This window comes from Pygocentrus nattereri, chromosome 24, assembly GCF_015220715.1.
Source record: "Pygocentrus nattereri isolate fPygNat1 chromosome 24, fPygNat1.pri, whole genome shotgun sequence".
In the NCBI taxonomy this organism is placed as follows: domain Eukaryota; kingdom Metazoa; phylum Chordata; class Actinopteri; order Characiformes; family Serrasalmidae; genus Pygocentrus; species Pygocentrus nattereri.
Genome location: NC_051234.1, coordinates 9,920,072 through 9,947,391, shown reverse-complemented (window position 1 = coordinate 9,947,391; position 27,320 = coordinate 9,920,072). Strand labels below are relative to the sequence as shown.

The following is a 27,320-nucleotide window of genomic DNA, read 5'->3' as shown; positions in this document are numbered from 1 at the left end:
TTATGAAAACACATCACTCTGGTTCTTCTAGATACCTCACTGACTGTGGATATGAGCTGTAGTCCAAACAGGTTCGGGTTAGTTGTTAGGAATGTTGTGGCGGTAGCTCTATGTCAGAACTCTTTACTGAAAGAGTCACTGGAATTATGCAACTGATACATACAAGCTCAAATATCTGTTAGTGTCGGGAAAAAGGCTTCTTCTTTATTTCAGCATCAGGTGGCACAGGGTCTCAGGAGACCCCAACTGCGCAAAAAGTGTTCCAAACAACAGTTTATACCATTTATCTGGGGTAGTTTGATATCCCCCCACCTCACTTCTCAGATTTTGATATTAGCTCATTCTCTAATAGGTCCATCAATTTGGTCATCACATGATGAGCTCACTCTTAAAAACTGGTTTCAGCAAGGTTTCCCAACCTGCTTTACCTATCAAGGTCAACATGTCCCTCTCTTTACTGGGTCAGTAAGTCCACACAGGCCTCTGTGTCAGCTCAGGGGCCTTCCAGTGTCTAGAATCTCCTGTGCAGACAGACTAAGGCCGGCCCTCTGTGAGAGAATATTCTCTGTTAGCCAATATGACCTATTTGATAATTGATTACAATATCTAATCTATTTGATTACTGATTAAGGGAATAATTATTCAAAAATTTCCATCAACGTTCTTTTTGGGGTGGTCCGGGGGGGGTGGGGGTGGTCTGGGGGGTTGGGCGAGCAGCCACAAGAAGGAAATCACAATAGCTATTAAAGAGCTTTTGGAGATCAACAAAAATATAATCATCTTATATAACAACTGCAATTCCAACCTGAAAATGAAGCAGTTTTAAATATTGATAAACTATGGAGAGAAAAAAACCTTGTCTCAGGTCATACAGGAGGGCATATTAACACTACACAGAAGTCCAACTGTGGTCACTTACTTCTACTGAGTTTGAAAGAGACAACTGCAGATATTAATACTTTAAATAAAAACCGTAACTGGTGACATCCTGTATGAATAAAAATAATGCATAGCTTTAGTTTAGTAAGGCATGGGAACAAGATAATTCATTTGTGGCCATGATTTAGTAAGGTGTGAGAAGGAGACAATTAAGCCTTGACAACAGGCATGATCTCTTGATGATTACTCATGATTACTTAGACACATAATGTTTGTTTATACAGGATGTCACCAGCCAGGCATTGCAGAAAACACATGAAAACAGAGTAAAAAAAACGTGACTGCATGTCCCTTGGCCCTTTTTGGCAATATTTGACAATTGGTATCAAAGCTATTGTATAAGGTAAACCTTCATATATTCTGCTCTGTTTCCGCTCCTGTATCCTAATGACTACATTACCCATGAGGCCCGTCGACTCCACGGCCGACGTCATATCCGAAACACCAAGGAGTTTCCTATGGACATGACACAGTCGTTTAGATTACAACAAAAATACATGATATCGGGATAAAATCACACTTTAATCTGCTGTCTGATCTGCGTTTGATAACTCGTTGCCCATTCGGCCGGAGGAGAGCGGGCTGGGATGGAGGCGGTGCCGCGAATGCCGATGATTTGGCTGGATCTGAAGGAGGCAGGAGAGTTCGAGTTCAGCGCGGCGGTGAAGCAGGTGAGCAGGCGGGACAGAGGCACCAGAGCCAGGGAGAGCAGCCTCAACGCTCCCCCTCATAAACCTACACATTCACTGCCTGTCCTGGTGGACTAAAAGCCGGCCGAGTCCAGTCTTCGAGTCCGAAGAAGCTGCTGCTACCGAGCTAAAGCTAATGCTAACTAGCTTCCCAGCCTGTTAGATAACCTGATTAGCTCGTTAGTGGTTTTTGTGGAGCAAAACTGTTTGGCCTGTTCGAAATATTCCACCTAGCTAGCTAAATAATGCTGTCATCTGCCCATAACCGAGGTTTTCCCTCCTGAAAAGGCCATTAGGCTTCAAACTTGATGATTTTAATTGCTAATGGGAATTGGCTGAATGGTTACCATTAGGTTTCTTGTAGGACACCTTTAAATCCCATTTGGAAACCATTAGATGCGTCTTTGATTCAGTCCTAGAGCATCATTAGGATCTACACTGTGACCTCAACCCATCAGGAAAACACAAAACACCATTACTGGCTACTGGGCACCACCAGAAACTTTTAAATCGTTTCTAGGTTTTTTTCAGAAGAGTTTCAGTCTTAACTGAGACAGATTAGCCAGAGTTATACCTGTACAGCAGGTGTCCATCTGCTGAGGTTGGAGGTTCATATCAGGGTTGTAACGATGAAAGTTTCGATGCGATTTAGTATTAGGTCAGAATCAGATTTGAGGGTCGATATGTGTTCAAGTTTGGCTTAGGCAACATAACTAATAAAGAAAACCCCAAAAATCACAACCTCTAAAGCAGAAACAGGGCACAGTTATTTGTGTGTCTTCTTGTGCATGTCTAAACTTATATTTGAAAGTTTTTGTATTATTATTAAAAAACACAAAACAAAGCACCACAAAAACGTACGCAGCTGGAGCTGGCATATCAGTATAGGTGGGGATCAGTATTGGGCTGATATCAGCATTAAAGTCTAGGCTGTTTCTGAACAGTAGAATGAATCTTACTCTGATTCACTCAGTAAATATACTTGCAGAGCTGATTAGAATGTGGAGCCACCAAATCAGGCAAAATCAGGGAAAGAGACAGGAAAGCGAATTTCATTCAACTATGCAGACAATGGAATAAAACTTTCAGCATCATTTTGTTTATTTAATATGTATCATATCATGTAAGTAACTCTTCACACACTCAGTGTTTTCTCACTAAGAGGTCCAAATTGAGGTTATATGCCACTGAGTAGAATACGTCAGTAATTGGGTGAAATGTGTCCATAACTGGGTGAAATGCGTCAGTAACTGGGTGAAATGTGTCAGTCACTGGGTGAAATGTGTCAGTCACTGGGTGAAATGTGTCAGTCGTTGGGTGAAATGTGTCAGTCGTTGGGTGAAATGTGTCAGTCGTTGGGTGAAATGTGTCAGTCACTGGGTGAAATGTGTCAGTCACTGGGTGAAATGTGTCAGTCACTGGGTGAAATGTGTCAGTCACTGAGTGAAATATTGCCGATGAAATATCTATTTGTAACCACCTTGAAAATTCTGAATTACTCAGAAGAACTTGCACTTATGTCACACACCAGCCAGGACAAAGTCTGTTGAAATAAATGAAAGAGGAGGTAAGATTAGCTTGTCCAGATCATTACTTCACTCTTTATTTGGGACTTTATGTGGATCCACTGTGTCAACAAGGCTGATTTTATCATTATATAGTTGTATGGCCTCTCTATGGAGATGGTTAGTATACACCACTTTCCTTTTCTCATTTGATTAACTTTTAAGCATAACGCTGTAAAACCCAGTAAAACAGTGACCTCTTCAAGCTCTCACAGTGAGAGTATTTGTAGCATGTAAACAAAGAACAAACCCTGCCAGAATGACAGAATAACCACATAATCCAGCATGATGTGACCTGAATTCCCAGCCCTATAGAGTCTTAAAGTTCCATACACTGTTTCCATTGTTCATTTTTAAAATTTTCTGCTACTTTATTGAAATCATTACCATAAGATTTGATCTAGTCTAGTGCTTCCTATCTCCCTGTAATAAGTATCTGTGGCTGGAACTCAGCTGAAGGAGCTCAAGAAAGATTTAAGATAATGATAGGGCTCTGTGCAAGTGGTCTACAGGACCAGAGCTGCTGGGAAACACTGGATCAGGCTTATCACTGTTTTTCTTATTAGAACCTTTTAGTATGAAGCAGAGCTTTTCTTGATGTCACTATCAGAAGACTTTCCTAAGGCTCCTTCCTTCTATAGACAAAGCCATAAATACTTTTATGCCAGCTCCTCTGTGTAATCTAGATGTTAAACTGAGGTGATTCAATTATCAGTTTCTTACATGGTTTAGTGGATGTGTCAGAGAGATGAAGTCAACCAACTGGGCTGGATTCCAGGATCAGAATTAGTTTTTCTCAGCTTAGGCCTTTTATTTACATTTCTCTAACAAGGCAATCCGTGAGTAACAGACAACAAAAGAGCCACAGAAAAGATGTCTTGTTAAAGGAGTAGCGAAGAAAGGATGTTAAATGAGTTAAATGGGTTTATTATCAAATATAAACACCTGCAGTGATTGTCTGATGTATGCATAGTGGTGAATATGAAGCTGTGTAGGTCAGGGGTCGGTAAACTAAACGTTAAGACCCATTTTGACCTATCAACAAAAATCAAACCACCTTTGGAACCACCACATTTTATGTCCATTTTATTGAATTAACGTTTTGCCGTCTTGGCTGTATATGTCTCAGTATGGGCTAATGCACTAGTATAATATAAAAAATATAATATATACGAAAACACAGACTTTCAGCTAAAGCTTAAAGCAAAACAGCTGTAGCTGCTTTTCTCGCATCTCCAGCAGGAAACTTTTCCACAAAAGTAGAACAGTTTCTTGTAAGATGTCTCTGAACGTTTGACTTTTAACGAGGCTGAAGTCGCTTCTCTTTCTGCAGCTTCTTGTTCAAATTTTCCCTTTCCATCTTAATTGGTGCCTGAAGTACCAGAATGTAACTGCTGCACCATTTAAGGTGGAACGGGCAAATTCAAATGAGCAACTGGTGAATGAGAAATGAGACTTCAGCTTCACAACTTTTTAATGTTTGGCAGTTTCTCAATGCAGATTAAACGTATCAGGAAACCATCTGACTGCTCATAAACGCATATAAGCCCATTGATCTCCAAATTATTGATGTCTTTCTCTTTGCCATTTTGTGAATTAGCAGTTCTACATCAGCATTCAACTCCAGCATTTAAGATTATTTATTCTATTATTGTTATTGTTTTTTCATTTACCTATTTAGAACTTGCACTATGTATGTTTTGGGGATTTGGGAACCTCTTTGGGAACACTTTGAAGTGTGCGTTGTGCTTCGGTTCCCTTCCCCAAGCAGATGAATCTAGCGATTTGAGAGAGCTCAGTCTCAACTTGGTGAAGGACACATCTGAGAATATGAGTGCATTATCTACTATTGTCATCATATTTTCATCAATATGACATTGATTTTGAGATCATTTGAGGTCTGAACATCGAGCCGGACATACTTTTTGAGTCTGCGTGTGTAAAGAATTACAATGTGGAGTGCATAACTCCCGACCCCACACCTCTGACTTTTAAACGATTATTTCAGGCTTTACAGGACAACTTGCAGCAGCGCACGCTCACCATATTTTAACCTGTTTTTATTCTCCTAACTTGGATATGATGATACCTCTTTGAATATGAACAAGCAAATCTTGCATCGTGTAGCTTTAAAATGTCAGTTTGGCTCATTGACGATTTTTACAGCTTTGGCTAATAGAGTGACAACAACCTGCTGCAGTTTGTGCAAGTTTAAATCACTGAAGTCTCGGCCTAACCTACCTATTCTTGTTCTTTCGTCCCTTTCCTTGCTCAGTTCATACTGAAGAACTATGGTGAGGACCCAGACAATTACAATGAGCAGCTGAAGAAGCTGGAGCAGTTGCGACAGGTGAGTGTTTGTGCATGTCATTAATATTAGACCAGTTGGTCCACCTGGTTTGAGTCATAAAACAACATAAAAGGGTTTACATTAGGATTGGAAGACATGGACAGAATGGTATTATTGTGGTTGTATTGCTACACACTGCAATTGTGTATGAAAATGCATTAGTGAGCCTTAATGAGACGTGATTGACAACTGACCTGTATTGTTTAGGATAGGAGTGGCCACTATGGCAAAAATATAACATCATGATACTTCAAAACATTTTCTTTATGCATACTAAGCATCACAATATTTTGTTCTGAGGTTTATTAAGCTGATATAAGAAATATGGTTACTTTTATTCACTGTTTCAGTTACTGTGCACCACTAAATCTAGTTAAACAGGACTAATTAAGCTCTCTTTGTAAGATGCAGTTGGTCAGTTTAAGTACATCCTTGAAGTAGTGGTGATGTCCACAGTGTGCTCAGAAAAGCAAATCATCTCATAATTTATCATAATAACATGCTCTTCATCTTTTCTTGCACTACATGAATGTCTTTATTCATTAAAACACCCAGAGGAACATATGTGGAAGTGTGCTTGGTCTGGATGCTCACAGCTCAAAACATTATAATTGTGATTGGTTAGAGGGCTCATTTGCAAAGCCTGTGCAGCTCTATTAGGGATCCTTATTTGTGATTTTGTTTTTCTTCAGGGTGCTGTGAACGTGACCAGGGACTTCGAGGGCTGCAGTACATTACGGAAATACTTCGGGCAGCTGCACTACCTGCAGAGCCGTGTGCCTCTGGGTTCTGGGCAGGAAGCCGCTGTGCCTATTTCCTGGTGAGGATTCCTAATTCTCCGTTAGAGTTAGATTTTTTTACTAAAAGCTTAGTGTAATTTGTCACGTTAAGTGAATTCAGTATCCACATTTTACCCAGTGAAGGACAGTCTTTGAATATTAATGACAGTTAGATGACTGAGCTGTGCTTTAGGGGTGAGGAGCCAAGATTGTTACACTTTGGATTAGGATTCTAGGTGATACATGAGTTTATAAGATGTAATGCAACCTTGTGTTGGGTGTATCTATGAATGAGCACCTAAACGATGTTGTATTTTACTAGTTAACCATCTGGTTTATAAAATCTACCGATGAGCACCTGAATGCAGCATAAATGTTACTAGATACTGCCCATCTCTGCCCATCAGACATATTTGATTCCATGTTTGACGTCCTTATTGATATGACACGGTTGTTTACCCAAAAATATAGAATATTACTGAACGATCACACTTTAGGCTGCTGTTCCTGTTTATTTTTATATGTTTGAATAAATATATGTATCTTTTCTGTTTCTCCTGTCGATAGGACTGAGATATTTTCAGGAAAGACAGTCACTCACGATGACATTAGCTACGAGCAGGCCTGCATCCTCTATAACCTGGGTGAGCAGTTCGACACTAAGCCGAACACTGGCAGCATTGTGATTGTGTGGATTTGCATCGTCATCAGGGAAATCTGCCCGATCTCTGAACACGGGTATTGTTGGCTTGTATCCTGATTCCAGTCATGTTTCCTTCTGCAGGAGCGCTTCATTCAATGTTGGGAGCCATGGATAACAGGGTGTCTGAGGAGGCAAGTGCTTGCTTTTTCTGCTTTTGGAACCATTTTGGTGTGCGCAGGACATCCCTGACCAAAATTCTTCTTTTTCCTTACTAATGAATATTTTCAATAACGTAGGCGTATGTGATTAGAAGTAGAGCACCACATTAACGACTGTAATTATTGCAATCAAAAATCACAACGACTAACCTGGTACTGTTTCAGTTTTAGCAGAGGACAGTAAAACAGGTGTTAAGCACTGAAGATTAATGATATCATATTCAGTGGGGCACAACACATTTTGTTTTTGAAATAATTGAAAAAAATATATTTGGGCAATCTACAACTCTACAAATGAAAACACTTTGTTTCCAGTCTTTACTGTTTATGAACAATCTGGCTGAAAGTGCCACACGTGTGCGGTTCACTGTAACAGACTGAGGGGCTGGTGACTGAGCCAACCAAAAAAAAATTTCAGCTAACTCATAGTTCCTGTGAATTTAATTAGCAGCAAATGCTATTACATCCATCCATCCATCCATCCATCCATCCATTCCGGAAAAGGCAATGTAGCAGCCCGTATCAGTCAAAGGACAGTTATAATAATAAGGGTGATACAATATAAAAAGAACAGTATATACAAAAACCTTAACTACAGGCATATATACAACTAAAAATAAACAAAATATGCAATAAGATCAATCCTGAGATAAAAAAAAGGCCGTGCAATACTGAACGTACAAGGAGGCTCAGGTCATGACAATACTAAATAAATACGTGCATATATTGGTACTGAAATAGTGTCCAGATGTGCGAAATGTGTAATAAGGTGTGCAGATGTGCAATATGTACAGTAAGGTGTCCATATGTGCAGGTAGATAAAATAAACCTGTAATTTATCATCAGAGATTTAGTCCTACTCTATCTTCTTCCCTCTTCTCTCTTCTCTTCTGGCTGCCCTGGGAAGAGTTGAAGAGCCTGATGGCTCTGGGGTCAAAAGATCTCCTTAGTCTGTCAGGAGGGTAGTTATTTCACATGACATGCTCTAAAAAGAGAAAAGGTTGAAATATTACTGAATTGTACTTTATTTGATTTAACATTCATTTGTTGACTACATAAGATGATGATATACCTACTAGGCTACTTAGTAAACAGTCTATGGCACTGAATCATGACACAAGTTAGACGTTATGATGTTCTGGACCTTTGCTTGATATTTTCTCTAAATGGACCTTATTGAATATTTAGTTAAAGACCCATCCATACCATGATACATGTTTGATTACAAAGAAAATAGAAAATATTGTGCTCATAGCTTTTGATAGAATTTTTTTGTTTCAACTTCTCAAACCTCAGAAAAATGAAATCTTGATTATTTTATTAATATGATATTAATATATTATTAATATCATATTTTGTGAAAATGTCATCAATATTGTGTTATGATATTTTAGCCATGTTGCTCAGCCCTACTTTAATCTTTGGTTATTAATATTGTGTAGGTCAATTAGGCATTAATTAAAAGCATTATTACCTGCTTAGACGTCTCATATTAGTGCACTGTTCCTTTTTCTAACTCTGGGTTTCCTTTATAGGGAATGAAAGTGTCTTGCACACACTTCCAGTGCTCGGCCGGAGCGTTCACCTACCTGCGGGATCACTTCAGCCACAGCTACAGTGTGGACATGAGTCACCAGATCCTCAATCTCAACATCAATCTGATGCTGGTAAGCTTTATCTCACCAACAACTCACCACAAACACTAGTAATACATTAACCTCCAGTGACACCTGCTCCCAGCTGCAGCTCATTCAGGCTGTTCTGTATTTTCAGGGCCAGGCCCAGGAGTGCCTCCTGGAGAAGTCAATGCTGGACAATAGAAAAAGTTTCCTCGTGGCACGGATAAGCGCTCAGGTAAGTAAGTTTAAGGGCCCTCATCATAAACTCAGTTCTAAGGAATAGAGATAGGTTGGAAAATGGTGATGTAAAAAATAACTTACACACACTGTCTGTGTTTACATGCAGTTATTTTTGCCAATCTTATGGAGTATATTCTGACAGTAAATTAAGCCTGAGGTATTTATGGTCACTCTGCTCAACAATCTGATGGGAAATCTCTGTTTACATGCTTATTACAAGAAATCTGATCCAAAATTAAGCGCATGCATAGAGCAGTGATTTTCAACCACTGTGGTGTGCCGTAGGAAATTGTACAGTTTCACTTAATTGGTCAAAAAATATTTGGTCACTATAAATGATTTGGCGTTGGTGAGAGTCTGCGCCTGTGCCAAAGTGTTGGCTGACTAATTAATTAAACACCCATCTTTGCCAGGGGGTGGCAGTAGGTAGCACAATAATAATGACTGACAGTAAGGAAGCCAAGTGCCGTGAAAACAAAAGAAGTGATGCGCGGGAGAGCTAACGGTGGCAAGACGTACAACAGCGATGGACAAATTTTTGAAGAGGAAAACTTCAGACTCTGAACTGGGCGTTGGACAAAATTCTAACCCAGAAGAAGAGCCTAGTAAGAGTTGTGGTCAAAAGAAAGAAAAAACGATTAGCTCAAGACAATACAACGAAAGTTATATTTCGTTTGGATTTACATAATAATGTGCAATAATATTATACATTACATGCAGTTTAACTAGTAGTTCTGTTATAAGGCTTCAGGTGTCTATTTTCAGTGAGCTCCATACAGGCTGGGATAGCTTAGCTGACTGTAAAGACTGAAATAAGAGCATAAAACCATAATTCAGTCCCTAAGGTGTAAACAGAGTGATTGAGTGATTTGGTGTGAAATGGTTCAGATGTCTTTACAGTGGTGGTGATGGGAACCAGGGGTCACCATGACTACAACACAAATATAGGCATTTTATTGGTATACAAAATCACCAGTGAACCTTCAATGGGAGTGGGGGCGGGGGCTTCTGACTATTTAACCTTAAAATACTATGCACATATCCCCTCCATGAATGGCTTTAAAAAATGTGTTTTATGCCAAAAAATTTGTTTGAAAAACAGTGTCTCAGACATCAGGCAGTGAATTCATAACCATTTCATGTAATTTCTATGAGGGAGCTTTTAGAGGTGGACGTCTGGTTCCTATCAGCAATAAATACTGAATACCTGGTACAAGTGCACCAGAGTTAGAGTGAATAATATTTCATTCATAATTCAGAACCAGTGAGCACACCTGCCTGGAACAGTGGGCAGCCCTATCCACGGCACTCAGAGAGCAGTTAGGAGTTAGGTGCTTTGCTCAAGGGCTCTCCAGATGCTCTCCACAAACTGTCGGATCAGGGATCAAACCGGCGACCTTCAAGTCACAAGGCTGGTTCCCTAACCTACAGCCCACGACTGCCCTCACAAAATGTAGGCAACCTGGATTCTGACACTGTCAGTTAACAGAAGATTGGACTGACAGGTTCTTGACAGAATTATCAGTTAAAATCTCCTGCAAGTCTGAGTAGATGAAAATAAAGCATAATGCATTTAAAATTATACAAGCCTATTGTATCTGAGAGGGGGAACACTAATAATCACCGATATATTTCCTCATTGTTTCTTTCAGGTAGTGGACTATTATAAAGAAGCTTGCCGTGCACTGGAGAACTCTGACACTGCCTCTATGCTCGGAAAGATCCAGAAAGACTGGAAGAAGCTTGTACAGATGAAGATTTACTATTTTGCTGCTATTGCTCATGTAGGTTGCTTTCTGAAAATGCCAAAAACATGATTGTTGGGAGTCTATACTGTGTGAAAATATCTTACAATAGGTTATATTGTGCTAGATTTTTAGGGGTGGAATGGGTTAGCTTACTTTTCTGAACATGAAAACAATTTCTGTACAGGAAATGTCCAAAATAGCAAAAAAATTTATTCAGAATAGGTTTAGAGAGACATTAAAAATGTCTTTCCCCTCTATTTAGCCTAATTATCATGAACTCAGGGGAGTTTAGAGTGAAGTAATGTATCTGACGTGTGGAGAGAAGACATGAGAAATCTTTTCATGGGAAATGGAACAGTGCTATTTATGGCCACTAGAGGCAACATAGCACTTTGGTTTCAGATTTAAATTGAAGACATCACTCTCCTGCTCCTTTTTGATGAGAGTGAAAATTCTAAACTGATAGAAATGCAGCTGTAGTGTCTCACTGGCCTCCTGTCTCTCTGCATAGCTGCACATGGGTAAACAGGCTGAGGAACAGCAAAAGTATGGAGAAAGGGTAAGTGTCCTTTCATCACTTTCACTTATCCCATTGAACCACAGGCTTATCAGAGTTGTTCAGAACCTACTACCTACATTGGGCAGTCATGGGCTGGAGGTTAGGGAACTGGCCATGTGACCCTAAGGTTGCCAGTTCGATCCCTAGTGCCGACATTCCATGACTGAAGTGACCTTGGGCAAGACACCTAACCCCCAATTGCACCCCGGGCACCGTGGATAGGGCTGCCCACTGCTCCGGGCAAGTGTGCTCACTGCCCCCTAGTGTGTGTGTATTCACTAGTGTGTATGTGGTGTTTCACTTCACGGATGGGTTGCATGCGGAGGCAGAATTTCCCCGTTCGTGGGATTAAAAAAGTATCACTTAACTTACTATGCGTGATCTATGAATACTGTGAATTATTCATTATACATTGAGTTGTTCAGTAACTACTGTGCATTATTCATTAGCTACCCTGACATATTCAGCAAATTATTCAGTGTCTAATATAAATTATTCAGTATCTACTATGAAAGTTCGGTAGTTATGAGAGTGGGGAATTAAAATGTGGAGGATCAGTTTTACAGATATAGATTAAGAGTAGTTGGGACTAATTTCATTAGCAGTAGTCATCCTTTTACTTTCAAGATAGGCTTTGGCCAATCTATGTCTAGTAAACCGACCCAGTATAGGTCAGTTTTCTGGACATGGAATTAGCTTAGACAGGGACTAAATTGCAATGCCAGTGGTGATTCACTATTTAAAACCCATGTGTCCTTGCGGGCCAGAACACTGCAGACTTCAGTACACTGCCCATAAAACACACCTTGTTTAGCTCATCAGCCAATTAGCAAGGCCTTCATGAGGGTAAACGTTGATGTCTGCAGCACTTTGGCAGTTTGACATGCTTAATTTAAAATGGTATTTGTAGTATGCTCTTAAAATGATGGTTCTTCAAGGGTTCTTTAGTAAAGAAAATGTTTCTGTATAGAACTATGAACACTCCAAGAGCCCTTTGCATGATTAAAGGGTTCTTTGCATCGTTAAAGGGTTCTTCAGATTGACGGAGAGTGTGATTTATATGGTTCTATAGCCAACCTTTTTGAAAGGAGTACTATATAGCACTAAGAAGGGTTCCTATCGGCATGATGTCAAGCCTGTAACAATAGAAGAACCCTTTTTGGTGCTATAGAACCCCTTTCATAAAGGTTGTATATAGAACCATATAAAACACTCCCCATCAATCTGAAGAACCCTTTAACGATGCAAAGAATCCTTAATCATGCATAGGGCTCTTTGAATATTCATGTTTCTATATAGAAACGTTTTCTTTACTAAAGAACCCTTGAAGAACTTTCTTTTTAAGTGTGTAGGGTTGGGAGGGATGACGGTACTCTGATATTTAAAAATGATGGTATTTCAAACACGCTGAATTTCGGCTTACTGTCAATCTGTTTGCTCTCTCAGACATTTTTAGCATCTAAATTTGTGTCAGCAGAGCATTTTGAAATCAGGCCTATACTGTGATGAGTGGCTCTGTTTGGGTCTGTAGCTGCTCGCTAAGATAATGTTAAGGTAGCATATCTGGCTGCAGATCCAAACACCACAGAACAAGTTAATTTCATCTTTCTTTATTCAAACGGTTCTTGACTTCACTGTCTGAGATTTTAATCATTATTTTTTATCCAAAATGGTGTCAGTGCTTAAGTTTGGTGGACAGAGCTGTTAGCATACTAGCAAAGCTAGCGCTAACCAGCTCCTGTTTCCTAGTTAACTGCACTAACTTGTTTATTAATCATGTAAAGCAGGCTGCCATTGCCAAAAAGCAAATTTTCAGAATTTGAAATGAGGCTTAAATAGAAATGTGTTATAAATTACTTCTATCACCAGCAGCTCAGCTTTTTTTAAATTTTATTTCTTTTTATTTTAATCACAAATACCATCATATACTGTATACCTTGGTGAAATGTCATGAAGCTATGGAGGTATGAAAATATAAATGTCACCCAAGCATAATTTATATTCTAAATTTAAGATTAATCTAGCCCTGGGAATCCAGCCATTAGAGGTTTAAGGGGTTTATAGATGCTACTGTGACATTCATGTAGACCTTAAATCCCTCCCTCACTGTTTAAAGATTAAAGTGCCCAGGGTTTCAGTTTCCTAAAAAGTCCATTCCAAGTCATCCCTTCCTCAGTTATTTTTATGTTCATTCTCTAAATCTGGTGTTTTGGTTCCTCCACAGCTTGCCTATCTTCAGAGCTCACTCGACAAACTGAACGAAGCTATAAAGTTGGCTAAGGGGCAGCCCGACAGCGTACAAGAAGCCCTGCGGTTCACCATGGATGTTATCGGAGGAAAGTATGTAAACCCCTTATGGTAGGCTTTCCCTACATCATCATGTTGTTCTGTTAGTTGGAGTTTTTAAAATAATGATGTCGCTGCTTCTCATTTCAGATTTAACTCTGCTAAGAAAGACAATGACTTCATTTACCATGAGTCTGTGCCGTCTCTGGAGACGCTGCCCTCAGTGAAAGGTATTTCGTGTTGTCATGTCTTTTCCTTGAAATCTACTCCCTACCAAACAGCATAATATCCATTAATGATGTTTTTATGAAGTTAAGAGATTTGTAAGGTAAGTACATTCAGGCCCTCTAAAGGAATAATTTGCCCAAAACAAAATTATGATACTTGGTTGATGCTTGACGATACATAATACTTGTCTGTTCATTGTTCAGGCCTATTCAAACAGGATTAGTTTTACGTGAGGGTAATGTAAATATTACTGGTGCTTCTTGGTGATTTTAGTACTGTCTGAATTTGACATGTTTTGCCTTTTTTATCAGTAGAGATTACAGCACCTTCTACCAGCCATAAAACAAGCTGTAGAAGTAACCCCAGGCTGTATTTGTGAACAGCAGCATTCAGTACTGTTAACCATAATCTTCTTATATCTAGACTGTCATCTGTTGGCATTACTGGCCTTGCACTTCAGTGGTTACAGTCATACCTTGCTGATGGGTATCAATACATTTCTATGGGCTCCCATAAATCTGGTATTGCTCCTGTAGATTGAGGTATACCCCAAGGATCTGTCCTTGGACCTCTCCTGTTTATCATTTACATCTCCCCACTCAGTCAGATCATCCGCAACTTCCACTGCTATGCTGATGACATTCAAATTTTTATCAGCACTACTTCCCTCTCTGCCTCTGCCCATACAAGTTTTTGTATCACAAATTTAAAACACTGGTTGCAAAACAATTACCTGAAAATAAATGTACTTATATAAATATTGAAGTTTGCATTAGACATTGATGGTGTCGATATTCACCCAGCCGAATTTGTTAAGATCTTCTTGATTCATTTCTGACTTTTGAGTCTCAAATGAAGCTCGTCACCAAAACTGCATATCTCATCTGTGTAATATTGCACGCTTGCGCCCTATGCTGAGTGATAATGACACTAAAATGTTGATTAGTGCTTTCATCTTCTCTTGATTACTGTAACTCGCTTTTCTATGGCCTTCTGGCTAAACTAATCACTCGTCTTCAATACATCCAAAACACAGCAGCCAGGGTTCTTACCTCCACCAAACAGCTCATATTACTCCTGTTCTTTGACATGTGCATTGGCTTCCTATTAGTTCAAAGATTAAGTACAAAAACCTTCTTCTTACTTTCATGGTCTGGGTTCAACACCTTTCTGATCTCATTTCATTATATTGTTCCCCTTGTGCTCTTCTTCTGCTCTTCGATCTTCTAATTCAGGATATAGAGTATACTAATACAGAGTATACTAATGCACCTTCTCTATTTTGATCCAGGTGCTCCGCTAGTTAAAGCCTTACCTGTGAACCCAACAGACCCCAGTGTGACTGGACCAGACATTTTCTCTAAGCTGGTGCCCATGGCTGCTCACGAGGCCTCTTCTCTCTACAGGTTAGGTTTATTCATCTCTGATTATGAAAGCTGCTGCATAATGACCCTTTAATGATGGTCAAAGATATTCAGAAGACTCTTTAGTGAGACTATTACACCTGTCAGGTATTTTGCCCATAAATGTCCTGTAAATGACATTAACATCTCTTAACATCTGCAGTGAAGAAAAGGCCAAGCTGCTAAGGGACGTCATGGCAAAAATAGACAGCAAGAATGAGACATTAGAGTAAGTACAGAACATCTGAGCGCAGTGTGCTGAGGATGGAATTTTTCTGTTTCTAAATAATGCAATTTAGATTCAGAATCATAGAAACATAGTAAATTGTTATTATTAAGTATCGCCGGAATTAGCATCGCATGTGTTCCCTCAGACAATTCATGGACTCTCTAAATCTGGACCCAAACTCTGTGGACAACATGGACATGTACAACAACATTCCTTCAGTGCTGATGGAGAAGTGTGCAGCTCTCAGCGTGAGGCCAGACACAGTGAAGAGTCTCATACAATCCATGCAGGGTAGGTGCATGGGGTTAGTGCAAAAAATATAGATATGTGTCCCCAATACAAACCCACAGATTCTGTCTCTGCTCACACTAAGTGAATTTGTCCTCTTCCACTCCTCAGTGCTGTCTGGTGTGTTTACGGATGTGGAAGCCTCGCTGAAGGAGATTCGGTCAGTGCTTCATGAGGACGAAGCAGGTGAGCGGAAGCTGGAGGAGGCAGCAGGAAAGCAGGCAGTTCCAGCCCAGCCTGCTGCCCTGGCTGAGCTCCGCAGAGATTTGGAGAAATACATGGAGGCCCACGAGAAAGCAAGCTTCACCAACACAGAGCTTCATCGTGCCATGAATCTGCACATCAGCAACCTGCGACTCCTGGGAGGTCCTCTCGACACTCTGAGAGAGGCCCTCCCCAAACCACAACTCAGTGAAGGTGTGTGTTTGTTGGAGTATTTCACTTTTTTTAACCCCTTAAAATCCCAGGCTTATTATAAACTAAGGCTTATTATTCAGTCGCTATGGGGACTTTAATGTAAACTGTCTAAGCTATCTTAGTTTAAAGAAGTTTGGGCCTGCTGGTGTGCCTTGGTCATTCAAAAGGTTAAAGCCTTAGAACCTAATAAGACAGTAGTGCACCTAAATTTCAAGGGGTTAATGCCAGTCATGCTATTAGACACCTTACGTTTGCTGGCAGAAAATCAAACCTAACCTTTATGAATGGTCAGCATTTACCAGTCTGTATGAAGCAGACATTATTTTGTAATGGCAATCAGTGTTACAAGACAAAACTCCTGGAATTTGAGACTAGTTTAATGCAAATTGACCTGTATTGTTTAATATAATTTTGGCAATTTTGGCTAAAATAATTTGTCATGAACATAATCAGTAGTCCTAGCAATGTTGAATGTCACTGAACAAAAACCCACTTTTCCAGATGAAGTGGCAGGTCTACAGTGCATGAAAAGAATTTTGAGTAAAGTCCAGGAGATGAAAGACCAGCGCAGCTCTCTCGAGAAGCAACTAAGGGAACTCATCCAGCAGGACGACATAACTTCTGTTCTGGTTACCACCGAGCGGGCTGATATGAAGGTACAGCACCACCCACTGACTTTTGGGTGACATTTCAGTGTTGTTGATAAGTCACCATTGAAAATTCATTATTTCCAGTATACAATAGCAGATAGTTATATGTTATGGTTTTGTTTGACCGATCTCCTTTATCAGAGGTTATTTGAGGAACAGCTGAAGAAGTATGAACAAGTAAAGGTATACATCGATCAGAATCTAGCTGCTCAGGAGAACATCCTAAAGGCGCTGACAGAGGCAAATGTCCAGTATGCCACAGTACGCAAGGGCCTCGCTGAGACAGAACACAAGTAAGAGTTGTAGTAGTAAACAAACTTTGCACAAAAATCTCTGTTTCTTCATTGTGTCGAATTCTAGCATTACACTCATTTGGTCCATCTTCACTTTGCAGATGGAATAGCACGGTCCAAATGCTCGTTGCCTCTTATGAGGCTTATGAAGACCTGATGAAGAAATCTCAGGAGGGAAAAGAGTTTTATGAAGACTTGGAGGGCAAAGCCTCTCGCCTCCTAGAGAGGGCTAAAACCGTCTGCAAGACCAGAGAAGAGGAGAGACAAGCCATATTAGAAAAGTAAGAAGCAACACGGCATACCTGAATGAGTCTTTCTCATTATCTCGTCCAGCTGCTACTTTGTCAAAAGCAAAGTATTTAGTTCAGGCAGTATTTGCTAACAATATGTCTAATAATATGTAACAGTGCACTCAGTAATCTTCTTTTTACCAACTTCTTTTAACAGAGAAATTCAGAAAAAGCCTCCTCAAAGGCCCACAGCCCCAAAGCCTGTTCCAAAAAAAGTCCCGGAAATGGATTCTTCCAACCTGGAAGACCCTGAAATAGCCAAATTGAATGCTGCCATCCTAGCCTTAGGTGGAGACTTGCCAGAAGAGCTTCGTAGCTTGCCTCCTGAACTTGCTCTTCCAACAGCAGGTCTCCCTGTGATGCCTGAGGCTTTTCATCCAGGGGCCACACCTAGCTCCATGCTACACTGGCCTGGGACAGCTTACAGACCACCCAGATTTCCTCCCAACCTACCCCCTCCTGAGCTTCTTGCACGAATTTCCCGTTATACACTTCCCCCAACCCAGGGTTTCAATCACAGTCTGCCAGGACCCCTGCCACAGCAACAGCAGGTTCCACAGATGCCGAATCCTCAGGTCTCCCAGCAGCAGCCTTCAGTGCCTGGGTACTGTCCTCCATCTTCACAGACCCAGCCTGCTGCACCTGGGGCACCCACTCCCATTCGACCTTCCACCACAACTGTGGACAGCGTGCAAACACCAATTCCCAGCTACACTCCAGCATCAGGACAACCAGTTATGCCTACACCCACCCCTGGCCACACTGTGCCCACTCCTGCTGTGTATACACCTGCCCCACACATTGCTCCTCAGCCTCAGTACTTGCAGCAGCCTGGTGTTCCCATGAACCAACCACCTCAGGCAGTACAAGCCCCTCAACCACAGTCACAGCCCCAGCAACCATTTCATCAGGTCCGTGGTCAAAGTCAGCCACAGACATATTTTCAGCCTATACCACCCCAACAACAAATGCCTGGGCCTCAGCCACAGTACCCACACCCCATGACTCAACCAAGACAGCCTGGACCAACAAACCTTCAGCAACATCCATTCCATATTCACCCTACACCAACTCTTCTGCAGCAGCCTCAGCAGGTATACCCACCTGCTTCATTTGTTCCTGGGAGCCAACCTATCAATGCCCACGTTAATACCATTGCTCAAACCCAGCTGCCCCAACATACTTTACATCCACAAATGCCTCCATCCTCCCAGCAGATGCCTCCAGTTTCTATGCCACATTTAGCACATGTGAAACAACAAATCCCCCCTTCCTCCCAGCCCTATTTGCCCCCTGCCAATCAACAAACACATCCTGTCCACCCTCCACAAGTGCCCCTTTCCTCACAGCAGGCACCCCCTGCAGCCCACATGCAAATGCCTCTACCATCCCAGCCACAAATGCTGCCACCATCCACGCAAATGTCCCCTCCATCTCGCCAACAAATGCCTGCAGCTTCCCAACCAGTGTTACGCCCACCTCATCCACAGATGCCTGCTGTTGCAACGTTACAACACCCCTCTCATCCACCACTTTCCACTGCTTCCCAGCAGTTACCGCACCCCTCACATCCACCAGTGCCTGCTGTTTCTCAGCCATTACCACATTCCGCTCATCCACCAATGCCTGCTGTTTCACAACCATTGCCACATCCCTCTCACCCTCAGATGCACCCTAGTTACCAGCCACAATTTCCTGCAAATACGCCAAGGGTCCCTGTCCCTGTGCAGCCTCAGTTACCTCCTGTCTCTCTATCACCACAGCTGCCAGCACCCACCAAGGCTCTCCCTCCACAACACCACCTCCACTCACAAGCACCTACAGGACCTCGTCCCCCGGTGCCTCAGCATCCTATCTGCTTGCCCCAGCAACCTCTCCCCCCACACTCCACACCTCTGGGTTATCCAGGTGGTGTCCCTATAGTTCCCCACCAGTCTGCAGTTCCTCAGCAGTCCCAGGCTCTTCCTCCACAGCTTCCACCAGGGGCACCAACTTCTTATGCTGGACCACATGGTGGAAGCATTCCTACTGGATCCATGCAGCTTCCTGGACCAGTTGTACCAGCTGGACCCCAGTCTCTTCCTCAGGGTATGATCCCTCCCTCTTCAGTTGCACCAGGGGCTCCGCAAAGCAACATCTTGCCTTCACCTGCACCATCACCTTCTCCATCTCCAGGACCTTCCTCATTAAGTATGGTGCCTCAGAGACCCTCTCCTGCTCTCACACCTGTTGGAGGTGCACCAATACCCCAGACTGCCACAACACCATTGCCCTCCTCCGGCCCTTTGCCATCATCAGACTCCCTGTTTCAACGCCAGAATTCCAGTACAGATGATCTCCTCTCTTCAAGTCCTGAGAGCCAGCATGGAGGTAGCAAAGACACTGCGAACGTCTTATTACCCACCAAGGCTGACCCTCAGGATGAACAGCATCGGAAGAAAGCTGAGGGAGTAAAACTTATTCAAGGTGACCCATACCAGGCACCAGAGAGAGTCTCTCAGCTTTGTGCAGAGCTTGAAAGGTTTAGATTGACTGTACAATCTCTGGAGCGTCCCTCAGGGGAGGGAGGCTTGTCAGAACTTGATGCTCGGTGGAAGGAGTTGCAGGATCAGCAAGAGAAGGATTCCCGTCAACTCTCCATTGCTATAGCACGTTGCTACACCATGAAAAACCGCCATCAGGATGTAATGCCCTATGACCGCAATCGTGTTGTTCTGCGCTCAGGCAAAGATGACTACATCAATGCCAGCTTTATAGAGGATCTTTCACCATACTGTCCTCGTCTCATTGCTACACAGGCTCCCCTTACTGGAACTGCTGCTGATTTTTGGCTCATGGTCTATGAACAGAAAGTGTCATTGATTGTAATGCTTGTGTCAGAGCAAGAACTTGAAAAGGTAAGGCCCACAAACCAAAAGCAAATCCTTCAAGCAGAGTTTCATTTCTGTCCCACCTTAAATCTTTTTTTTCCTCTCATTGTTCTCATAGCAAAAAGTCCTGCGCTATTTTCCATGTGAAAGAGGACAGCAGGTTGCCCAGGGTCCAATTACACTCACTTTGACTACCCAGAAGAACACACCCACCCATGTGGAGCGCATGATTGGACTGCAGTACCGAGACCAGAGTCTGAAGCGTACGGTCATCCATCTGCAGTTCACCTCCTGGCCTGAATTGTGAGGAACCAAACTGAACATGCAAATTATTAATTGTCACTACCTCTTCTTGATGAAAAGCTTTTTATGAAGAAGTGTTATATATAAGACTTTGTACCCTTCATAATTCATTCTAATATTGCAGTGCATGAACAGGCACTTTTTTTTTTTTTTCTCCAAACAGGGGCCTGCCAGAAAGTAAAAGTAACCTCATACGCTTCATTCAGGAAGTTCATGGACATTATCTCCTTCAGCGTCCATTACACATGCCTGTGGTAGTGCATTGCAGGTGTGCCATGTCAGGTTACACATTTTGACTTTTAAAACTCATGACAAACTTGGAGACAAAAAGATTTATCTCTTGTCTTTGTCATTGTCAGCTCTGGTGTTGGCCGGACAGGTGCCTTCTGCTTGTTGTATGCTGCTCTACAGGAGCTGGAAGCTGGGAATGGCATACCAGATTTATCCCAGCTAGTGAGAAAAATGAGGCAACAAAGAAAGAATATGCTACAGGAGAAGGTATGGGTATGCTTGAGAATCAGGTATTTTTTTCAGACACAAAGTAAGCTTAGTATTGGGCTAAGGATAAGCTACAGATACAGTCTTGCTATGTTTCATACAGCTCCACCTTAAGTTCTGCTACGAGGCGGTGCTGAAACATGCGGAGCAGGTCCTTCAGCGCCGTGGCATCATTACCTCTTCTAGCCAAAAGACTACAAATAACACTGTAGTGAAGGTGGGTCACTTCAATCAGTTTAATTTTTTCTGAACCCATTTCTGCGTCAGTGTGGTGTTTCCCTTGCTCTAATGCACAGATTCCCAGCCCTGGGTTTTGAGTATCTGCACGTTTTAGTGCTTTCTCCACTTTTACATGCCCACTTCATCTTAGAAAGTGCTTGCTAATTAGTAGGACCAAGTAGGGAAGAGAAGGGAAAACACTAAGATGTGCAGAGCGAGAGGGATCCCTGCGACCAGGGTTGGGAATGTGTACCCCAGTGCACTAGGCTCTGCTCAGAAGCTAATTATCATAACCATGAGCTAACCAAGGCCCCATTTGCACCTAACATTAACCTGTTCTGGGTAATCTGATCATAAGTGGGACAAAGCTAAGAATAGGTGTGGAGACACAGTGATCACTCAAACTACCTTTGGAGGTGGCCAGGGATTTGTTTGACCACATAAAATTGGTAGTATGAATGCTAAGGTGCTTTTTGGTGCTTTGTATTTTGAACTGGTAAACACTGACTTACATGATCTATCTGTGGTTCCCAGTCTTTTTCCCTACGCTAACAGACCCACATCTCAGAACTCAGAAAAAGCTTGTGAATAAGCTGGTTAGTTGGAACAGGTGTGTCGGGAAAAACATCGAATATATGCAGGACAGGGTTTCTCCAGAAACCGTACTAAGAAGCACTGATCTAACAAACAATCCCTTGATGTGTTTGTTTAGCAGTACCCACGGCAGGAGGCTCAGGATATTGTTCTGGGAGGTGATATGCCCATCAGCTCCATTCAGGCAACCATTGCTAAGCTCAGTATCCGACCCCCGAGCACTGAGTCTGAGCAGGAGCACAGTCAGGACCTGTTGACCTCTGTTGCTGCAGCGGAATCAGAGCCTCCAGCAGTACCAATGCAGCCTGTTCAGGATCCTTCATCTACTGAAACTGTTCCTGCCTCGCTGAGTCCACCTCTCTCCTGCTCGTCTTCTCCGGGCAAGACACGCTCCCCTTCACCTCCCGACCGCCATGGCAATGGGTTTGAGGGGTCCATGCAGACCTCCCCGGTCTCCAACCATCACCATCCTCCACCTGAAGCAGCAGCTCCTCCAGCATCATCATCTCTGGACCTGCTGGCCTCGCTGACGCCTGAAGCCTTCACATTGGACAGTGCCTACCGTGGCAAACAGCGCATCAGCAAGCAAAGCTTCCTCCAGCCCCAGGAAGGGCAGGGTCTTCAGGGCCCGCCACAAGGAGATGACCCACTTAGCACTCTGGATCCCCTCTGGACACTCAACAAGACCTAAAATGTAGAAAATGCTTGCATTGGTCCTTTCAGGAACTCTCTGTCTCTGACCTTCTGGCTTAGTGTCGTACATTCAGGGCTAGTTACCTGGTCATGGATTATGCTTTGTTCGAAATGCCAGTGTTCCAGTGGTCTGAGGAACTGGTCCTCACGGTTTTGAAGGCCAACAACTATCACGTTTAGTGTTTTCCTGCTCGTCATCTAATTGTTATGGCCTTCATTCATTGAATCAGCAGTTTGCACGGAAACGATTCTGTGCTGTAACCCTTAACTGTTCTGGCTGCTCTGAACCCCTTTCCCAAACTAGTCCCTGTGCCTCTGGGACCACATCACTGTGTGTCTGTCTCTGTCTTCGTCTGTCTGTATGTCTGTTAATGAGTCTACTTAGTCTGCACTTCTCCAGCACTGCCCCTCTTGTTCCTGGCTACTTTAGTGACCTTGCATGCCCTCCTCATTCAGAAACTGTCCAGTGATCCCTCAAACTGCACATTGTGTGTCACTGTATTAACAAAGGATACAAAATACAAAGAATCAGCAGCTGGATTCACTTTCTTTTGAGAGAAGGGCACTGGTTTAGCAGATTGATGGCCAGTTTTTAGATGCAGATTATACTTGATCCTAGTATTAAAGTCTTTTTGGAATGAAGAATCTCAGTTTGTCAAAGTGTAATTTAATGGAAATTGAGTGTAGTCTTTAATCTGTGTTTGAAAAACAGGCCTAAGATTACTGCTTGCCATGTAGTTTGTCATCTTCACCTGTGTACAAGCAAGAGCATTCTGCCATCGAAAGGTATATGAATGCAAAAAAACAAATGCGATGGCTACCAGCCAGTATGCTGACGCCTACCAGTCGATGGCTACCAGTTAGCTAACGCCTCCCAGTAGCGGTTCATTATTGAAACACTCATTTCTGGGTAAAGTATTCATTTTTGTAGAAAAGTCAAAGCTGGTAACAAAAGTGCGGACTTGATATGCTGGGCACTCATTTTACTTATAACACTTAACATTTACGAATCAGCGCTCCAGAATCCTTTACGATCTATTGAGTTGATTCTTTATGCCTTTCAGTAAACATTGTAAATATATCTTAATTAAAATCAGCATCCTTGAAACACTGAATTGTGTTGCCTTTGAATTGAGAGATTTGAGAAGTTACCTGGAAGGAGGAACAGCAGGACGGTGACATACCACAGGGACATGGTACAAGTGGTATTCCAGTCTAAAACTCACTATTACTTAATGTTATAATGTTATGCAAGATTCTGTAGCTCAGCATCCATCGGTCCCATCAGTTTGGCAGATTATTTATCCTTATTGCTTTATCCATCACGGTCCTCTGACTACCCTGTGATGGACTGGCGACCTGTCCAGGGTGTATCCTGCCTTCTACCCAATGCCTGCTGGGATTGGACAATTCCTGGCATGCATTAGCCAAGTACATCATACAGTCCACTGGTGTAGAGGATAATAAAGTGATAAACTTATCTGGCTAATAGCTAACATCACAGCTAATAAAACACATTTCAAACACCCTGCCATCAGGTATCCACCCCAGGTAAGTCTTTCAAAAGCTCCTTCCACCTTCAAGATGCAGCATCCAAAGGGGGTCTTTCTAGTCTTTAAAACAGAAAAACTTACTCTTAAGACTATTGAGCTCTGCTGTAGGCAAGCAGGCATGTTTACAACAGGTGTAGTGATGGTTACACTGTAGGGCTGTAGCGCCCCTGTGGCCTCTTAAACTCCTCGCAACCACCAGTGGTTCCAAAACGCACTTCATCATATTCTTCATAACTTTCATATTCCATAAGCTACATTCAAAACGTGGGTGTCATGAGAGCTGTAACTGTCTTCTTTACAATAAAATAGATGGGTGATGTAATTTTAAACCCTTATAATAAAAGAAGCTGAACTCACAATATTTTTTTCTACTCAAAGTCGACCCATTTTTCCACAAATCTGGGCTATAAACTATAAACAGATGGCGTCTCTTCAGTGATCTGCTCTGTAAACATAATTTTTATAAAATAAAAGAGCATCTAAGATTTCTGGCTTTCAGCAGTAAATTGTAAGCATATAGTAATATGTGGGATCATAAAATCACAAAATTAATCTTGATACTGAATAATTTGCCTTGCGACTTGGTCTCACAAATTCAGATGGACAAACCAAAATATACCCTGGTCAATAAGAGGTTAAAGATTAACAATCACCATTAAATCATTTAATGACCAACAAACACTGGGCTTACCATCAGTGAATGTCCGAGCAGTTCAGTTCCTACACCTGTTGTAAATGGTTGCATGCCTTTTTAGCAGTGCTCAACTGGTAAACACAGTTTGCTACAAATGCTGCAAGACATTACCTGAAAAATTTTAGCATAAAACTAAAATAACTGCAGGGACCTTTCTAATTTCATTTTTAGATTCAAGAACATTTCGGTGAATAACCAGGTATCAAAACCTTTTTATTTGCAAATTAGTACAAAGCTTTCTTTCTGTGTTAAAAATAGAACAGAGCATTAGTTACATCCTCTACTGTCTGCGTACCCTGTGTCCTAAACAAGGGGAGGACGTTCAGGTTACTCAACAATATTTACACCATCTCTCTGCTCCGCCCCGGCCTTCACTACAGCCGAACAGCATTAGAGTCACTCATACAGGTGTCTTTAAAACCCTCATTTCTCTCCAGTGAAGCTGCAGTTGAAGAGCCAGAACAGAATCGAAAGCTAAAATATAGAACAACTCAGTGTGGAGTCACTTCTGCACAGAGGTGTTCAGAAAAATAAGATATGCAGAAATCTGCCTGAACAGCTCAGCTTCAGGTAATGAATGCTTTCCAATGGATACAAAACCTCTCACTTCCAAAATGGTAACTTTACAGGAGAAGGACAAAACGTTTAACTCTGAATGGAAATCAATGGATTTTGCCCCCCCCCCACCAAGTAAGTGTGGACCATTTCTGTTGGTCTGATCATCGTGAAATTTTTAACACAGTGCAAAAGGTGACAAGTTTTCAAATTATGCAACGAAAAAGGGACAAAAACAACAAAAAAGAGGTTTTTGCACAAGTGTTGATGTACTGACAGACAATGCTTGTTTGGATAAAGTGATTTAACAGCGCCTTCATACAGCACTTTTCAACCACAGCTTAACCTGTGGCATCTGGTCGATTATCTTAGTCAGTATTTCTCACTGCTAAACAGAAGCACCTGCCTACTAAGGCATTTTCCATCCACCTCTTCCAAATATGCATGGAAAAAGCCCAGAAAAGTCTCAAAATGGCTAAATATCGCAAAAAAAAATTGGATGAGGTGGAAAAGTTGGTTTATCGACAGTAGAAAAGTGGGTTTTTTTTTTAAAAAGTGGTGACAGTGGAAACTAAAGTCACATATTTGCTCCATCTGATGATCAATATAGCAGCAGATGAGATTACACCACATATACCTAAATAGTATGTCAAATTAGTATAGACCAAAAGCGCCACTACGATTTTCAACATGCTATGTAGTACAGCAGTGTGCAAACAGACAGGCATCAATGCAACTTTACCGACTGTGTAGTGGGACAGCAACCCTCAGCCCTGATTAAAGCAGCACTATGTAATATTTTTTGTTTTTTCTACTGCGCCATCATTCAGCGTTACCATGGCAGCAGTGCCGATTAGAAGTTAAAACCTGTAAACGATGGAAAAGCAGCTCATCTCACCATTTTCTCCTTTGTCTCACTCTAATAATGAAGCTGAGAGCTGATCTGAGTTAATGATCTTCTCAGTGACGCTCGTTCTGCTCGTTAGTTTGAGCTGATGGTGCACGTGATTCATTCATGTGACGTTACTGAATAGGATATGCACATACGGGTCATTTCAGGACGCTGGTTCGTTCACATTAATGACATTTGATGGTTCACACTCGTTCTGCTGATTCATGTCAGAGATCAGATTTGAGTAAAAAAAAATAATCAGATTTGAGCAACGAGGCTTGTAATGTGAAGGTAGCTCATGTTTACACTGAGTTCTCTTCAAATAGTCTGTTACCACACTCACAAAAGTCAGTTTGATCTGCTTGTGGAGGTCCAAAGCACAGCTAACATTACAAAATGTTCTTCTGGATGGTGCATGCAATTACATATGTTCACCACAGGGGTCTCCAAATCCCCAAAACCTATATAGTGTTGCTTTAAATGGGATACGGCACTCTGCTGGACTCTCTATCCATGTACAGCTTACAGAGGGCCACAAAAAAAAAAACGTTAAACACTCCACACACGGTAAGCAGAGCATGTAACGTTATCTATACTTTACCAACTTTTCTGAAATTCTCTTCAAATTTGTGACTGTCTGAAAGGGGACAGAACTGTCAGATGTGAGTTTGGAGTCAAGTTCAAGGAAAGCTGCTGAAACACTACCGTCCATGGTCCTCGAATGCTTGCTACATATGCAGCAGACAAAGATAACGTTAAAAATGCTGGACTACTACTTTAATCTCTTCACCTCAACTGAACCGTTTCTCTCTCAGCTGTAGTTTGGGGTGCTTTTCTGCTTCACTGAGGGTTAAAGTTTGTGCACACTGAACACATCAACCTCCACTTCTGCATCTTGTCCACAAAATCGATCATTCTGAATGTGGCCTGCTGCACCAAACATTAACAGTTAAGTTCAGTCAGACAAATGTATCATATCAAAGCCATTTAGAACGCAATTAAACAGAAAATATATA

General features: G+C 41.9%; 1 protein-coding gene across 2 annotated transcripts; it reads left to right on the top strand.

Moving 5' to 3' along the window:
* Positions 1-1,526: 1,526 nt before the first annotated feature.
* ptpn23a (protein tyrosine phosphatase, non-receptor type 23, a) lies at positions 1,527-23,725 on the top strand. 2 transcript variants are annotated; one of them, XM_017716871.2, is made up of 24 exons: positions 1,527-1,610; positions 5,469-5,543; positions 6,236-6,363; positions 6,890-6,966; positions 7,107-7,156; positions 8,719-8,850; positions 8,957-9,037; positions 10,695-10,826; positions 11,302-11,349; positions 13,574-13,689; positions 13,786-13,865; positions 15,155-15,269; positions 15,430-15,495; positions 15,641-15,786; positions 15,895-16,200; positions 16,702-16,856; positions 16,992-17,143; positions 17,245-17,424; positions 17,591-20,330; positions 20,422-20,606; positions 20,770-20,874; positions 20,966-21,104; positions 21,208-21,321; positions 22,039-23,725. In XM_017716871.2, the coding sequence occupies exons 1-24, from the start codon at positions 1,527-1,529 to the stop codon at positions 22,606-22,608; spliced, it is 5,976 nt and encodes a 1,991-aa protein (XP_017572360.1). In that variant the 3' UTR covers positions 22,609-23,725. The 2 variants fall into 2 exon arrangements, with proteins under 2 accessions (XP_017572360.1, XP_017572359.1); XM_017716870.2 differs by having other exon boundaries at positions 22,036-23,725.
* Positions 23,726-27,320: the final 3,595 nt, after the last annotated feature.

Bases quoted from the DNA above. Each gene is read 5' to 3' on its own strand.
- ptpn23a (XM_017716870.2), top strand. From the start codon at position 1,527: ATGGAGGCGGTGCCGCGAATGCCGATGATTTGGCTGGATCTGAAGGAG. The intron at 7,157-8,718 runs GCAAGTGCTTGC...TTTCCTTTATAG, and splicing joins ATAACAGGGTGTCTGAGGAG to GGAATGAAAGTGTCTTGCAC. The intron at 16,857-16,991 runs GTACAGCACCAC...CTCCTTTATCAG, and splicing joins CCGAGCGGGCTGATATGAAG to AGGTTATTTGAGGAACAGCT.